The sequence below is a fragment of the Symphodus melops genome (assembly GCF_947650265.1).
Source record: "Symphodus melops genome assembly, chromosome: 5".
NCBI classification, from domain to species: domain Eukaryota; kingdom Metazoa; phylum Chordata; class Actinopteri; order Labriformes; family Labridae; genus Symphodus; species Symphodus melops.
The window spans coordinates 29,365,490-29,382,754 of NC_136695.1; the positions used below are offsets into that span (position 1 = coordinate 29,365,490).

The 17,265-nt window shown below is 47.6% G+C and overlaps 1 protein-coding gene across 1 annotated transcript; it reads left to right on the forward strand.

The window, feature by feature from the left end:
- The first annotated feature begins 1,570 nt into the window (after positions 1–1,570).
- On the forward strand, positions 1,571–16,772 carry smarcc1a (SWI/SNF related BAF chromatin remodeling complex subunit C1a). Its single transcript, XM_079344498.1, has 28 exons — positions 1,571–1,841; positions 5,687–5,806; positions 5,918–6,003; positions 6,143–6,224; positions 6,310–6,402; positions 6,497–6,566; positions 6,678–6,747; positions 6,868–6,943; positions 7,159–7,284; positions 7,989–8,107; positions 8,404–8,534; positions 8,915–8,965; positions 9,053–9,090; positions 9,184–9,305; positions 9,386–9,457; positions 9,538–9,651; positions 10,115–10,268; positions 10,351–10,467; positions 10,633–10,692; positions 10,829–11,087; positions 11,192–11,353; positions 12,891–12,946; positions 13,708–13,864; positions 13,952–14,130; positions 14,262–14,396; positions 15,442–15,772; positions 15,900–16,025; positions 16,346–16,772. The coding sequence occupies exons 1-28, from the start codon at positions 1,650–1,652 to the stop codon at positions 16,435–16,437; spliced, it is 3,390 nt and encodes a 1,129-aa protein (XP_079200624.1). The 5' UTR covers positions 1,571–1,649; the 3' UTR covers positions 16,438–16,772.
- Positions 16,773–17,265: the final 493 nt, after the last annotated feature.

Below are 17,265 nucleotides of genomic sequence, written 5' to 3' on the forward strand. Positions count from 1 at the left end.
TTCCTTCCTGCTGCAGTCAGACTGTTCAACCAAGCCTGCTCCCAGGAGATCATAAAACACACCCAGAAAACGGACAATTCGCTCCTCCTTTGTGTGCAATAACAATGTTGTAAGATGTCACCTGATGTTTTTTGTATTTTAATTTGATTTGCGTTGCAGTAATAATTTATGGGACCACTTGTGCAATAACATGTCCATCCTTATATACTCTGTGTGCATGAAAGTGTTCATACAGTTTATACCAGTGGTGTCCAAACTTTTTTTCTTGCGGGCCAAAATTGTCGCGTTAGAATCACTCACGGGCCACAGGTTTTTTTTTTCTTAAATATTGGAAGGAACTTTTTGTATTTTGACCTCTTCAAAAAATAATGTAAATACACAATAACTAATTGCAGTGGGAAACTGTTGTGTTCTAATTTTTTGGAAAGAATAGTCAGGCTTTTATCGGTCGCCCTCGCTAACATGAAAAAGAAAAAAAAAAGAACGAAATATGCCATCTGATGAGGCCTGGGGCCAAAATCTTCTGATTCTTCGATTTGAAGTCAAGGGCCACAAAAAATCCACTCAAGGGCCACAAATGGCCCCCGGGCCGCACTTTGGACACCCCTGGTTTATACAGACTGACATCTTGAAGTTGATTTTTCTTAAGCTATCCTGCTTTGCTGCTGTAACACTGTGAATTTCTCCGTTTGCGAGATGAATAAAGGATTATCTTATTTTATCTCGAAGTAACCAAAGCCCTTTGAAACGTTTTTTTTTCTCTCCACTTTATTTATAATCAAAATCTGACTATTACAAAAATCACAGTTTACATCGAAAGTTACAGACCGAGCTTGACTTAACAAGACTTAATAAACAAACAAACAAACAAAAAAACAAGAACCATGAACAAATAGAACAACAGAACATAAAACACAAATATCTGAGGTCTAAGTTGGAAGCAGTGACTTTAAACTTTGAGTTAGTTCAGCAACTTGTTTAGTTCTAATCTTTATAATAGATTTTTGTAAATTTGTTAATTCATTCATGAAAATGAGAAAGAGTGTTTTGACTTTTAGAAATCTGCATTTATGAATGTATTGTTTGGCCAAGATAATGACTGCATTATACAATCTCCTCTTCTTTTTTTCTTCCATTAAAATACTCAATTTTATTTTGTTATATTCTAAAGTTGTAAACTTTAGTTCTTTTGTAGAAATCCAATTTCTAAACGAACCCCAAAAAGTTTTTGTAAAATTACAATCATAAAATAGATGTTGGGTTTCAATTTCAACATCACAAAACACACAGTTATTTCTTTCAATATTGAATCTTTCTCTAAGGAACTCATTGCATAGGTAGACGTCATTAATTATTTTAAAGTGTGTTTCTTTTGCTTTCGGTGAGATGGGGAGAGTGAGGTACATTATTTTGCTCATGTTCGTTGTGACAACGTACCGGAAAGAAACCTTTTAAAACAGATACAAGATGTATTTAGGGGGTAAACGAGTGAATAATGATTTGCCTACATTTCCCATAAGCATTCTCAACGGGAAAGTCGCGAGACTTCAAAAGTATCGCAACGTTTGCGGCTGCGCAATATCATTCGAAAACTTGCATGGTGAGCGGCGCCGCGGAGGAGAAAGACGACGCAAAGAACAGGACACACAATGGCGACGGCTGCGACAACGGCAGGCGGGACGGGAACAGGCGGACCGGCTACCGGAACAACCGGCGGCGGTGGTGGTACCGCAGTGGGACGTAAGAAAGACGGAGGTCCCTCGACGAAGTTCTGGGAGAGTTCGGAGACGGTGTCCCAGTTTGAGACGGTTCGGCAGTGGATCGGGAAGCACTACAAGAAGGTGAGCTAGCTGGCTTGAATAACGGCCCGCGTCGGCACAATGGGGCGCTGCTCTGCTATGCTAAGCTAACTAGCCAGCCGACGCCAAACGCCAAAACAAAACAACTCTACCTCTTCTTTAAAGTGATTACACGACCGGTGGCTCATGACTGCGAGTTATAAAGGACTCTCCTACGGCACAGGATGTGTTAACATGCTAATAAACACACTAACGGTCCTGCTAATCATCAAGCTAGCCCTCTGTTAGCTCGCCAACTGAACATCCAGAATCCTAAAAAATAACGTATTATTTACAGTCAAATGTTTAAGTGCACAATGCATCTGATGTATTAACTCAGCTTCGACCAATAACTGTGATAACTGATTAAAAAAACCACATGTAGAGAGCTTATCAGCTCTTTTATCACAGCCGGGCTAGCAGATGTTAATCACGGGTTAGCATGCAAAGACAAACTAATGGAGAGTGTTTTTATCCGGGTTGAAATTCATCCCAGGCAGCAGGAGGAGAGAATTCAGATTATTGTGTTTAATTGTGCAAGTTCAGACTGTTTGTTGGTGGTGAAGTGTGCAGCAAAGTGTGTGCAGGCTCCGTTAACTTCTCTAAACAAAGAGCCTGCAGACTCATTCTCACACACACTCATCAGAGACACATTTATAACACACATCACAGAAAATCAACCTTGATAGTGAGAGCTGGAGGTTTATTTTAGATGGTTGATTTGTAGACACAGATGTAGACTAGACATGTACCCCTCTCCTTCTGCTTTTTATATTATTGCCCCGGATGTTAAGTTTTAGTTTGTTTACATCTTCATTCATACATTTTGAGTGGTGTTCCCCAGAAATGCTGTGGTGCTTAAAGAAGTGGCCTATTAATATGTCCCACCCCACGATTGATAAAAAAAGTGTATGTCCAGCAGTGGATAAGACTCGTCTTGCATATTTCTGTGCTTACAATCTCATGAGAGACTGCATCCCCTGACCATCCTGAACAATACAACATACTGCTGAAATGATGTAAATGTGTGTTTTCTGTAGACCTGTGTACAAGCTGCACTACAACACAGGTATTACCATTGACAGATGATTAACAAGTAGTAGGTCAGGCTGTGCAATTAATCTCAATGTCAACGTTACATTAAACGTATCACACAGGTCTGAATTTAACCAGATTATTTTCTTTCTTTAAACCAGCAACAACTCCTCTTGCTTCCTTTTTTTTAATTGCCCCACAGAGACAAATAAAGTTTTTCAGGTTTTTTTAATTGAATTGAATCCTCCCTTTAGCGTGCAGTAAAAACATTAAATATTGGATGTAGGGCAGGGTAATTAATCGAAACCTCACTAATTCAGAGCCTCTAGAATGACACGACTGTGTCTTTGGTTTAATCTGTAACCGTTTTTGCACCAGTAATAAATCAATATGTTTTCATTTCAGTTTGAAATATTCAATAAATAACCACAAAATATTTGATCAGATATTAGGGGTGCAAACGAGTACTCGATTACCTGAGTACTCGTTTGCACCCCTAATATTAAATAATCTGTTTTTAATCGGTATTCGTTTTGGTGGTCCACATTTTTTAAAATATGACGTTAAAAAAGACGACGGAAATAAAACTTCAGGTGCAAAAGATGCCAAACAAAACGCTTATGAAGGCTCTGCTGAAACGCAGCCATTGTTGATCCGTATGCTGCAGCACAGCCGACTTTAAACCGCCCGCATTTTAACGCCTACTCCAAGCACTGCGATGGGAGACTGTCATTAGCTAATTTCATTGTTTGTGCTCAGAAGCCTCCTGCTCCACATGTGTGTTCGGTCCGTCTCTGTTCCGGTAGCGGAGCTGACAGGTTTCACTTTATTCAGTGTGTGTGCTTCTACTGGGTCCGCTGCGTCTCAGCTCTGTCTTAGCTCCGGCAGTCCGGAGCCGATCAGTGTTGCCAGATCTCATGAGAGAAACAACAACCAGGTCTATGGAAAGAAGCCCAAAACAAGCAATGTAGCTCTTCTTATAGATAATATATACCCAGCCACGCCCAAATAAGAAAAACAGACTTTCACAAACGCGTGTAGGCTACTTAATAATCATTTTCTTTTTTTTCTTTTTTGCTGTTATGCATTGAAGCATTAATTAAGTTGAAGTGATGTAATCTAGTCATCTCTGCTCTCAAACTGCAGTCACAAAGTTTCTTCCCCTTCACCCACTTGGTGTATCATCACAGGAATGAATGACCCGACTGCAGCACACAACCGACACATGTTCATTAAAATCTTGATTATTGCGAGATTGGCATCACTGGATAGTTAACGACAGACTATAGTTGTTGATTAAATTATATTTACTGTTTGTTAATAGTACACAAAGTTAGTGACTTTAAATTATGCTAGAAAACGTGAACTTTCTAGTTCAAAACCAACGTAGACATGATGGAGAAGGAGATGGGAGATGAGGAGGTCAGAGGTGAGGAGTTTACATACAATGTGCAAAGAGCCAACCGTAGGAACCACAACAGGCAGCATCCCACTCAGCCAGAAGGCCAGACTTTCCACCGAAGGAGGGAGGAAACCTACGGACAACAACGCTGGTGTAACCCCGATGTAGCTGATCGTGCACAGCCTCAGAGACGCCCACCCCAATGGCAGGTGGTGTCAGAGCTCAGAAATGAGCTGGAGGAAGTGAAGGTGAAATCCTGACAGGAAGGAATCCTCTGGTACCTGTCTGTCAGGACTCTTCATGGTCCAGCTGAGTCTGTGTGGGTTTTCTCCGCATGCTCCGGTTCATCCCACACCAACATTTGGAAACAAATAAATTCTCTATAAATCAATATGTTTGTCTGTATAGTTGTATTTCTGCAGAGCAATGTTAAGTGATTGACTTACTGTTTGAATACATGATGATCACGTCTTGGATATCTTTAATTTTTAATATGAAGTCTGTTTTGAAAGCTGAACTGACCCGTTTTGATTTGCAGTTTTTAAATGTTTTTATAATACTGATGTAGGTTAAAACATCAATGTAGCAGAGAAAAGAACAAGCAGGACAGGAAGTCAGACACTGATACCAAATTAAAACATCCGGTTTATTTTCAGAATAAAGAATTCAGTTCTGACGGTCAAGAAAAACAACCATAAACGTGTTTGTTGTTTGTGACGCGTCGCAGCGAACACACCATGTTTTTAACGCTGTTAGATGTCTCCCGTTGCTAATATATTTATACTGCCCACATTGATTCATCTCACAGGAAAAAAACAACTACCGAACGAGGACTCGCATTTAAAAGTGGGACTGATGTATTTACTCTTTGATGAGAAACAGTATCCTCGTGTTAATAGCCCAGCATAGTCGAGACCATGTCCGTGAACTATGAGGGGAAAAAACTAATCATCAAAATCGAGGTCAAATGTTGAATTTATTGTGATATTCGAGGTCGTATCGACCAGCCCTAATTGGATAAATATCTGAGTACAGCGGCGGTTCTTTCACAGCGGTTCTTTCACATCGTGTCGCTGCAGCAGGAGAAGCTTTAACTCGCCTTTAGTTTTCCTCAGAGATCATTCCAATTTAGTGCTTTTTGTTTTTATTTTGTCAGCAGTGACAGAATGCATATTTATTTATCACACGTTGTCCTGGTTATAAATAGAGCAGGCCTCACTGAGCCTTTTCCCCCCCATGTTGAGTTCTGCTTGTCCTATTTGTTATTTTCATAGCCTGACCTCGTACAGTCGTCGCTCCTTAAAAGCTTACAGAGAACGAGTGGACATTTGTTGTCTTTCATATGCACAATCACTGAGGTTAAAAAAAAGTGCTCCCATCCATGAATGTTTTTGTGTGTCTGTGCTCTCAGTATGTCCAGAACGACTCCCCCTCCTGTAAATCCTTGGCGGGTCTGGTGGTTCAGCTGCTGCAGTTCCAGGAGGACGCGTTCGGGCGCAGGGTGAACAATCCTGCTCTCACCAAGCTACCTGTAAGCAAACCTTTACCCCTCACTTTTTTTAATGCCTTAGTTTTGAGCCGTCTTAGTTGAAGAATTTTTCCCTGCCAGCGTCGCCTCATGGTTCTTTTTTTCTTTCCTCAGGCCAAATGTTTCCTGGATTTCAAGGCAGCAGGCGCCCTCTGTCACATCCTGGGCTCCGTCTACAAGTTTAAGAGCGAGCAAGGGTGGTGAGTCATTCCTTTTTTAGCTCATGCCTTTACCTCAGAAATTACACTTTTTAGCGGTCGTTAGTAGGTTTCGTTTGCGTCGGACTTCTGCAGCCAAACCTCAACGTTTGACCCTGTCTGATATGTGATCTTCTCCCAGGCGTAGATTCGACCTGCAGAACCCTTCACGCATGGACAGGAACGTGGAAATGTTCCTGAATGTGGAGAAGAACCTGGTCCAGGTACAACCTACATTTATTTATTTTATTTTAATGATGAGCACTGATTGTCTGCAGATTTATAACTGTAACTTCCTTTTCCTCCCAGAACAACTGCTTGACCCGGCCCACCGTGTTCCTGTCGCCCGACATCGAGCAGAAACAAGCCAGTAAACTCAAAGACATCATCAAAAGGCACCAGGTGAGCTTCCCCTCCCTCGCTGAGGGAATAAACCCCGCTGCGTCTCAGTCTTGTTGTTGGTTATTTCTCATTCCTTCCTCTTTGTTCTCCTCAGGGCTCCATCACTGACGATAAGTCTAAAGCCACCCATCTCATCTACCCGTCTCCATCACAGCAAGAAGAAGGTACAGACTGTTTTTAAGGGTTCAGTTAAATGATCCTGAAATGTGTTTTTTTTTTAAATTAATCTTGTAATCCAGGAAGTGAATTGATTTGTCTGCGCTGGTTTGTTGCAGACGAGTGGCTTCGTCCGGTCATGAGGAAAGAGAAGCAGGTGTTGGTGCACTGGGGTCTCTCTCCAGACAGGTGAGCGGAGAGGAAATCCGCTCCTTTAACACGCACTATATCTGAGTAGAGGGAAACGTCTGCTCTTCAGCCGCTCCACGTGTCTGACTCTCGGCTGTGTTTCCTGTTTCATCCCTTCAGCTATGATATCTGGGTGCCAGCGAGCGAGGTGGACGCGGATGTGGAGGATCCGCCCAGCACTGACAGACCGTGGAAGGTGAGCAGCGAGGAGTGTGTCTGCTCAGTGCCCGTCTGACCCTCAACGCAAACTGTAACGATAAGAGAGAGAGAAGTGGAGTTCAAAGAGGAGTTGTGTCTGTGGATGGCGTGAAAGGAATCAGAGTGTTTGTTAAACTATGCAGCGTTTTGAGAGTGAAATGTTTGACTGCCGTTTTAAAGCTCGCCTCCGTCTTTGTCCCCCCTCCTCCTCAGGTCCACGCCAAGTGGGTGTTAGACACCGACGCCTTCAACGAGTGGATGAACGAAGAGGACTACGAGGTGGACGACAACAAGAAGCCGGTCAGCTTCCGCCAGAGGATCTTCCCCAAGGAGGAGGAGGTGAGTTCACCGTGCTGCGTGGGATGTTCGGAGGTCGTCCTCCTCGCTGACTTCTTTCCTGCTTGTCTCTAACGTGATTATAGTTTCTGAGATAAACCCACGATTGGCTGTTCATGCTAAAATAAGTCTTGTTGTTGCTGCCAGTTTGCTTTTGGTGCTTGTGTCTGTCGTCCGTCTGTCTTTGCGCATCCTTTCCAAACTTTTCCTCACTCTTTGTCTCCAAGTGATTTTTATTTCAGGGTTCCTGTCCACCTTTTAAAAAAAAAATAAAATAAAAAAAAATAAAAAGAAGAGGTTTTTGAATGATCAGAACAAAAGCTGCTAAACTTTTTATCTTTATTAGCGGCACTTTAAAAACAAATCTCTTCACACCTGAAAGTGTGACGGGTCGGAGGAAGGTTAAACGTAAAGACACACAGCCTCACCTCGTGCTTGACAGCGTGACGTGAGATCTCAAGAATCCACGCCAAAGGTTCCATATCAAACAGACGGTCACTTTTTAGTTTGGACATGATGCAGGAACCCTGATCGTCTCCTCCACCACCACGGCATCCCCCCCCCCCCCCCCCTCCCCGTTTGTGTCCCCCCCTCCCCCTTTGCTTCCCCTCCTCGTGTGTGCGACCGTTCCATCCTCTCATTCTGCTGCTCTTTCTCTCATCCTCCATCCCTCGCTCCCCGCGCTACAACGGGGTTTGTCTGATCAGTCTTCCCGTACGCCCGATCGAAAGGAGCGCAAGGCCAACTCCGCCGGCAAGAAGAGGAGGCGCTCGCCCTCGCCGCCCAGCACTCCCGCCGAGTCCCGCAAGAAGGGAGGAAAGAAGGGGTGAGGAGGACACTCTCGCGTTTGTTATTTCACATCACGATTCTTGTTTCTCAAATATAAAATGTAGGAGACGGTTTGATGCAGAATGAACACGAGCTGCTCAGGTGAGATTTCAGACAGCTGAAGCTTTCTGCACGCTGGACGAGTTCAGGTCTGATTCAACGATCAGGAGGGAGAGTCAAACAAACGCCGTCAAATCGTCGTCTCTGATTTTAAGTTTAAATGTCTGTAATTGGGACAACACGGGAAGATGTGGACAGATTGACACTGACTCTTCACTCTCTGATCGCCGTCAGGAACCCGGGGCCTCACTGGAAGAGACGGGGCCACCGAGGCGAGGAGGAGGACACGGAGGAGGACATGACCAAGGACTTGGACGACTCGTCGGCCGGGGCCAGCATGGAGGAGGGCAGCGTGTCCAAAAACGGTAAGAGAAGAACGAGTGCTCTCTTTGTTGACCAACGTGCAACACGAGCTCCGAGACTCAACGATCAGAAACATCGCGCTCATAACGTCGGGGACTTCTGTGTCTTAACGTGCAGCTAAAGAGAAGTCCACAGAACCAAATCACCTCGACTTCATTGAGTTTTACGTCTTGAATTTGCACCCTGGTGCAGCTTTTTGGCTGACAAACCCCTCGGATCAGAGAGAACCAGCGAGCTCGCTGCGTGTGAACTTTCAAAGACCCGGAGCTGAAATGTTATTTTCCTTTTTACAGCAAACACAGACGCTGCAATGCTCCACTTCAACATCACACACACACACTGTCTGAATTAATCCCTCTTCTCTTTTTCTCTTCTCTTTCAGCGAAGAAAGACGAGAGCACCCCGGTGAAAGGCGGGAACATGGCCGACCTGGGTACGTGTCATAAATCACACAAAGCAGTCGAGAGGTAGCCGGTTTGTGTTTGCGTTTGTAACTGAGATCTGTCTGTGTGATTTCCAGATGACATGGAGGACGACTCCGTGCTTTCTGGAGGAAAGGTAAGAAGCTCCTCGCTGATGGTTTGTAGGATTGTGGGAGGTGCTGGGCTTCATCACGCTGACGCCGGCGTGTCTCTGTGCTCCTCTCTGCAGGATGACGAGGAGCAGGGCAAAGCGGAGGTCAACCGCCTGATCGACGCCAGCGAGGACAACGTGACCGAGCAGACTCATCACATCATCATCCCCAGCTACGGCGCCTGGTTCGACTACAACTGGTGAGCGCTTAGGAAGGACGGGGACGTTAGTTTGACCTTGGATTAGTTCATCCGTCTGAAACAATTTATTTTTCTTTTAGCATCCATGAGATCGAGAGACGAGCTTTGCCCGAATTCTTCAACGGGAAAAACAAATCCAAAACTCCGGAGATGTGAGTGAATAAACGGTTCCGTGTTTCTGCTTCAGACCTTTAGCGACGCGTCTCCTTGATGCTGACTCTTTCTTCCACAGATACCTGGCCTACCGCAACTTCATGATCGACACGTATCGACTGAACCCTCAGGAGTACCTCACCTCCACCTCCTGTCGCAGGAACCTGACCGGAGACGTCTGTGCCATCATGAGGTGAGAGAGCCGATGGCGTCCGCCCGGAGAAAAGGCCACGGCGCCCAGCCTCCTTTCTTCTGAGCGCTCTGTATTCTCTCTTTTTGTCTCACGTTGTGAAGTCCTCCTCGTTCACTTTCTGATCCGAGCGGCGGTAAAGAAGGGGGACGAGCGTCCGCCGTGCTCTCAAATTTAAAACGCACGGTAAAAAGGCATGAAGCAGAGGAGGTCACACAGTGGCGTTGTCATAGAGACGGAGCTCCTGTGTGCTCAGTCAGCACTTTTCTGCAGGTGGACACGGACCCTCACGGAGCTCGTTTAGCCGCAGACGCCACTAATGTTACGTTTTTGTTTGATGCTACACGCCGTCATCGCTCGCTGATCTGCACGCACGCACTGTGATCCGTTGTCGGACAAACGGGGGACGCCAGGCTGGAAGTTCCGTTGCTGACTCTAAAACGTGTTGTTGCTCGCTCTTCCCAAGGGTTCACGCGTTCTTGGAACAGTGGGGTTTGGTGAACTACCAGGTGGACCACGAGAGTCGCCCGCTGCCCATGGGCCCCCCGCCCACTCCTCACTTCACCGTGCTGGCTGACACGCCGTCCGGCCTCATGCCCCTGAACCACAGACCGCCGCCGGTAAGTTCAAAGGTCACTGAGCGAGCGAGCGGTGGAAGCAGACTGACGGCTGCACGCACTGATCCCCCTTTTGTCCCTGCAGATTCCTCCTCAGCAGCAGATGTCTAACTTTATAGACAAAGGCAAAGACAAGGCCATGGCCATCGACCTGCAGAACTTCGGGCTTCGCTCGGACCTCTACAGCAAGAAAAACCCCAAGGTCAGTGCACAGCGTAACATCCTGCAAACTCACAAACCACACAAGTCAAAATGAAAACCGTTCAGATTTAAGAAACAAACGTCAGGTGATCTTTTCACTGAAGTAAAAACATTTTCTGCTGTTACACCGTCCTCTAAAAAGTGTTTTGTTTTTATCGTCATGCAGGGGAAACCATCAAACTCCACCAGGGACTGGACCGAGCAGGAGACTCTGCTGCTGCTGGAGGTGAGTGTGAAGAGGACCTGAAAGAGGACATTGTAGTTTGTGCTGTGAGCGGTTATTTACACGATGCAGATCCGTCAGACTGGTCTCTCTCAGCGGTCAGATAATGTGTCTAACACTTACGTATTCTCTCTCTCAGGCCCTGGAGATGTTCAAAGATGACTGGAACAAAGTGTCCGAGCACATCGGGTCTCGCACGCAGGACGAGTGTATCCTCCACTTCCTGCGGCTGCCCATCGAGGATCCGTACCTGGAGAGCACCGAGGCCTCCCTGGGCCCTCTGGCCTACCAGCCCATACCCTTCAGCCAGTCTGGAAACCCCGTCATGAGCACCGTGGCCTTCCTGGCCTCGGTGGTCGACCCCAGAGTGGCGTCTGCTGCTGCGAGGGCCGCTCTAGGTGAGTCACAGCTGGAGAGCAAACGCCACGTGTTGGCTGTACAGGAACTGAACGACGCACAGGAAGACTTTATAATGAACATCCTCTCCCCCGTCTCTCTGCAGAGGAGTTCTCCCGCGTGCGTGAGGAGGTGCCGGCTGAGCTGGTGGAGGCTCACGTGAAGAAGGTGCAGGAGGCGGCCAGGAGCACGGGGAAGGTGGACCCCGCCTTCGGCCTGGAGAGCAGCGGCATCGCTGGCACCGCCCCCGAGGAGCCCGAGAAGACCGGTGAGTGACGTGAAGGTTACAAACAAGAAGTCTCTCCTCTTTGGCGTTCTTGTCATGACTTCAGAGACCACTAGAGGGCAGCAGATAGAAGCAGTCGGGCAGAGAGGCTGAATACAAACAGTGTTTTAAGTGCAGTCATGCTTTCTGCTGTTCTGTGTCTTTTGAAGCATTCTTTACACGAGGCAGCCAATCGACAGCCAGCGTGCAGCGCCCAGTTTTTAATTTAACCTTCATTTATCCAGAAGGTTTAAAATCTGCAGAAAGTTTAAAGTCATGGAAAAAGAATTGATCTCTAAAATTAGATATTATTAATTCCCCAAAATGTGATTAATTTGTCCCTAAAGTTGATTTTTCTATTTTTGGGCCTTCAGTATCTCCAAAGATTTTTAAGAATTGTAAATGTCGTTTTTTAAAAGTTGCTCAGCAGATTGCTTCCTCAGCATCTCCGTGCTTTGCTTGAATGAGGTCGGGTGTCGGTGACCTTTTGTCGAGTGTGTTTTGTTGGTGTCCTGCAGTGCTGAGTTTAAACGCTCCTCTGTACACGGGGCGTGACGTAACCGCTCGGCCATCAGCGTTAGCTTTGGACAGCGAGGGGTTAAACGCAGTATAATCAGGCTGTGTTATCGTTTAATGAAACCAGGTCTTTGTCGTCCTGAGCCTCGGTGAAAACAATCGAACATGAAGATGGACGCACAGTTTGACCTGTTCACATTAAAGCATGCTGATACGTGATTGGTCGACGCAGCTTGGACTGTAAACATACAAACAGAAAACCAGAACCCTCTCCATGCTGACCATCTGAACGAGTCTGTGTTTCTACAGTATTCAGAATCTGTAAATGGAGAGATAGTGTGTGTGTGTGTGTGTGTGTGTGTGTGTGTAGCCGCGGTAACTAGTGGATTAAAACAACAGTGGCAGATGGGGCAGAGGAGTGGGAGGAGGGGGAGCTGAAAACTGGGTCATCTCACTCGATCATATGCTGATCTCTTTCTCTCTTTGCTTTCTTCAAATGATTCTCTCTCTCTCTCTCTCTCTCTATCGCTCTCACTCACTCACTCACTCTCTCACTCACTCTCTCTCACACACACACACACACACACATACACACACACACACACACACACACACACGAAGGAAATCAATCACATGTGACACGGTTTAACACTCAGCCGTACACGTACGTGTGTGTGTGTGTGTGTGCGCTCTAATACACTCTCTCTCCTCCTGGTCTCATCACTTAAAATGTTTTGACCTTAACTTCTTTTCCCCGGAACTTTTATTTTTTTTTATTTTAATTTTTTTGATGAGTGTTGATTATCGGACTTCAGGTCTCCGCTGCCTCGTGTTGTTTCAGTCGCGTCTTCAGTGTCTACGTGCTTCTGTTCTGTAACTTCTGCTCATGCACGGGTGCGGCCTCAAACTGTTTCTCGCTTCTGTTCTTTAAATTTTCGGAGGCGTGAACAGCTCATCGGGGACGAAGCCGTTAGTCTTCATCAGTTTGAGTTTGTGACATGACGATGGTTTGATTCCCTCACAGAAACCCCCGAGGCCGAGAAGATGGACACGGACTCCGACTCCCAACAGGCCGATAAGGTGAGACCACGTGTTCTCGTCCTCTTCACTGTCTCGGATTCAAAGTGCCGAGTTTTACGGTCGCCACGGTAACACCTTTTTATTGCACACGGCTGTGCAGGACGGACGACGTCTTCAAACCGAGTTTTCTGAACACAAGAATAACTTCTGCTTGGGGTCTTATAATCGAGGGCGTTTTCAAACTAGGCCCAGTTTCCCCTTAGTGTGCTGAAGCACAATAAGCCCCGCCCCCCTCTCCTCACCCATTCCTCCTGCTTGCCCACACTCACTGCTCCAGGTTAGCATGAGATTATTAGCATATAAACAAACCGTTAATCAAGTTAAATTCTAATTTCTGCTGATTTTTCAGCAGGCCTGACTCTAAAGATGGACTGTGATTCTTCTTAAATTAACTGTAGATCCTGTGACGAATCCTCTCTGCAGCTCTGTTTGAAATAGTGAGAGAGAGAGAGAGACCCTCCGGCTGGGTGTAATGGGATGTTTTTTAAAGTCTCATTTGTCCCCGCTCCGATGGCTCCCTCATGGGCGTCTGTTTGTCGAAACGTCCCCGAAACGTGGAAGGAGTGGAAATCCAACCTCTGATTTTAGTGAAGGCGTCATGTTAGCTTCCTATCGTTTACCTGTTGATGCTCTTTTTGTCACTTGTGAACGTGCAGCTTCTCTACGTTCACCCCTCGTCTTATTACCCAGAGTACGAAGTGTGACCTGGACCTTCACCTCACTCGTGTGTGTGTGTGTATGTGTGCGTCTTCATCCTGCAGGCCGAGTTGAAGGACGAGGCAGAGAAGCCCAGCGAGTCCGCAGAGAAGAGCGGCGACAAGACGGAGGCCTCGGAGAAGGTGAAGAAGGAGGGAGTGGAGGCTTCGGAGCGCGAGGACGAGAGCGAGGAGGGAGGCGAGGCCAAGGCGGCTCCAGCAGGTAGATCTGATTTTTAACAAAGAGCGTACAAGTAAAATTACCTCGTCAGCAATTAACTCTCCCTCTCTCTCCGTTTGTCCCCGTCAGACAAAGACAAGGAGGAGTCCATGGAGACGTCGTCCTCGGACCAGGAGAAGGAGAAGGAGGAGAAGACGTTGACGGACGAGGGAGAGGAGAAGAGGAAGAAGCTGGAGCACGACATCGGAGAGGGAAACATCGCGACTGCAGCCGCTGCTGCGCTGGCGTCCGCTGCCACCAAGGCCAAGGTGAGACGCTCACTCCCACATCTTACAACACCATCGTCCCTCGAAGCAGGATGAAGGCGTGTTCTCAAAATGACTCCAGCAGATCGGATGTGAGTAACTAATTTGTCTGATCTTGTCGTCCGCTCGCTCAGCACTTGGCGGCCGTGGAGGAGAGGAAGATCAAGTCCCTGGTGGCCCTGCTGGTGGAGACCCAGATGAAGAAGCTGGAGATCAAGCTGAGACACTTCGAGGAGCTTGAGACCATCATGGACCGAGAGAAAGAGGCCGTGAGTCAACGGGAGCTTTAGAGCCGCGTCATTAAATATTCTTCTACGTGAGCTCGCTTACAGAACTCAACTTTTAAAACCGGAGGGTCAAAGGTCGAGGGTTCGATCCCCAGCTCCCGCTCATGAACGATGTATCCCTGGACGCTCTGGCTGCTCCGGCGGCGTACGCACGTGTCAGATGGGATGAGCGACTTGTGATGGTCGCTTCACACAGCGGCCTCGAGCCTCAGTGTGTGAACACAGAGTTATAATGTGATTCACTCACAACCCGTCTTTCTTCTTTGGTTTCTAAATGGAAATAAGAAGCCGATAAATATTTCGATTTCATGAGCCAGTGTGTGCTGGTCAGCGCCTTCAACAGCCGGAAGAGAGAAAACACACACACACACACACACCCCTACCTTTTAGAGAGAGAGAGAGGCAAATAAAATATCTTTGACTTAAACTTGACTTTATAGTCGCCCTGCCTCTCCGGGGCAGATGAATCGCCCTCAGCTGTGTGTGTGTGTGTGTGTGTGTCCTGGACGATCCCGGGAGACGTCGGTGAGAGTGTAAAACTGTGTTTGTGCGATGCATCAGGAGCGTAGCCCAGTTTCTGCAGCTGTAAATAGTGCATGAAAAGAACTGTGGTTTACGTAAGGAGGAGAAATCCGACCTCTGCTGCCATCGGCTGGAAACAAAACAACACACAGCTCGGCGGCTCGGCGTTCGGCTCGGCGCTCGGCTCGGCGTTCAGCTCTCAGCTCTGCTCCCCTCTGACATGACGCTTTGAAAACACTTGCACTTTAATAATCACATTCTCCTTCTGACTGTACGGCGTGCAGAGAAATCTACCAAACTTCATGAAACATCTTTTTGCACTCAGTCAGAGTTGAACCCGGTCGTGCAGATGATTTCAGATTTGGAGCGTGACCTCGTTAAAAAGCTCTGAAAGCCGTTTGCGTCTGAAGTAGAAGTTTGTTTCTGCAGAGACGAGTCACCTTCATCATCATCATCATCATCATCATCATCATCATCATGGTTCTTCTCTTCCGTCTCTCTGCAGTTGGAGCTCCAGCGGCAGCAGCTGCTCACCGAGCGTCAGGCCTTCCACATGGAGCAGCTCAAGTACGCTGAGATGAAGGCGCGGCAGCAGATGGAGCAGCAGGCCGCCGCTGCAGCCGCCGCCGCCGCAGCAGCCCAGGCACAGGGACAAGCTCCTGGAACTGGACCCCACCCCGGCCCCCCTCCACCGGGCATGCACCCTGGAGGACCCCAGCCACACCACGGAGCACCTGTGCCCCACCACGGAGGGCCCCCGTCCGGCGGGGCCATGCACCCTGGCTTCCCCTCAATGGGTCACCACCCGATGGCACCCCTGCACCCAGGACAGACCGGTGAGAGACCGAAACCCGGACCCTCAAGACCCTGGGACCTGATTTATACTTTCATTGATGAATCTGAACTGTATTTTTGAGACGTATCACATGTTCAGGAAACTAATTTAATATTTATGTCCTGCAGGGCCGATGGGACCAGGCCAGCCGATTCCAGGTCGTATGATGCCCGGCCCCCCCACTGCTGGCCCCCCTCCTGGCGGCATGCCTCCCATGATGCCCCCACGTCATCCTGGAGCTCCGAACGGCATGTGTGAGTACAAACCTCCCTCCCCTCGTGTTTGTCTTTAAACATTTAAACCTGCATTTATGTGGACGCAAATAACTCAGCTGAGACCAGCAAACACTGAAACGCCGGGACGCTTTTAGAAACGGGCGCCGACGCCACAAACGTTTCCTGGAATCCAAATGTTAAGCTAATGTTTGCTTTGAAAGCAGCTAAAAGTGGGATCACAGCATCGGGGGGGGGGTACACAGTGAGAGTAGCTAACGTTAGCAGCTACAATCACATTCACACTCGTGCAGCAGCGAAGTGTCTTTGACCTCCTCGGGATGTTTTTGTCTTCTTTGCAGACCCTGGTCCTCCTCCTGCACAGCCTGAAGCCGTACCTGCAGTTCCTGTGGGTCCTCCTGCGCCTGCGAGCGCACGGGGGCCTGACAACTAAGACCTAACACACACACACACACACACACACACACACACACACACACACACAAACGCACATGGCAAAAGCACACACACATACACAAAACTATCCCCCATATTGATCGCCTTTGCTACTGGCTCCTTTAACCCTCAACGGCCAAAAGCTTCCAGAAACTCACTCTCTCACACACACACACACACACTCAGGTTTCAGTGGCAAGGGTTACCCACTTATCTCACACACACACACACACACACACACACACACCTACGTGCAGACTTCCTCTCAGGGCACTGCGGTAAAGGGTGGTCGAGTAATAAACACTGTTTTCTGCTCTGTCGGGCCTGATGGAGAACGACTCTCCACACACGACGACAAAACGAGGAGATAAGAAACGACGCTCTCACTTTTTTCTCTTTTCAATGAGTTTTAAACGACACTGTATATCCTGCCCCCCCCAACACCCCCCCCACACACACACACACACACACACACACACACACACACACACACACATACATACACCCAACCCCCCCCTCTCCTACCGCCACAAAGAAACACGCCGACTTTACTCTGCTGCCCTTTCTCTTGAAGACGAACACTAGGGGGAGCTGGTGAGACAGAGTGACCAGCAGACATGAAGCGGTGTGCTGAGTAACCAGAGCTGTAACACACACACACACACACACACACACACACACACACACACACACACACACACACACGCACACACAGAGCCTGGCCTCTTGTCTTGATGAGTATCTACCTCTCACTCCTCTTTTTCTGATACACTGTACTTCTGTGTGTGTGTGTTCAGGCTCCGCCTCCTCTGACACTTTTTGCCTC

Bases quoted from the DNA above. Each gene is read 5' to 3' on its own strand.
- smarcc1a (XM_079344498.1), top strand. From the start codon at position 1,650: ATGGCGACGGCTGCGACAACGGCAGGCGGGACGGGAACAGGCGGACCG. The intron at 6,567-6,677 runs GTACAGACTGTT...GGTTTGTTGCAG, and splicing joins TCCATCACAGCAAGAAGAAG to ACGAGTGGCTTCGTCCGGTC. The intron at 9,458-9,537 runs GTGAGTGAATAA...TTTCTTCCACAG, and splicing joins AAATCCAAAACTCCGGAGAT to ATACCTGGCCTACCGCAACT.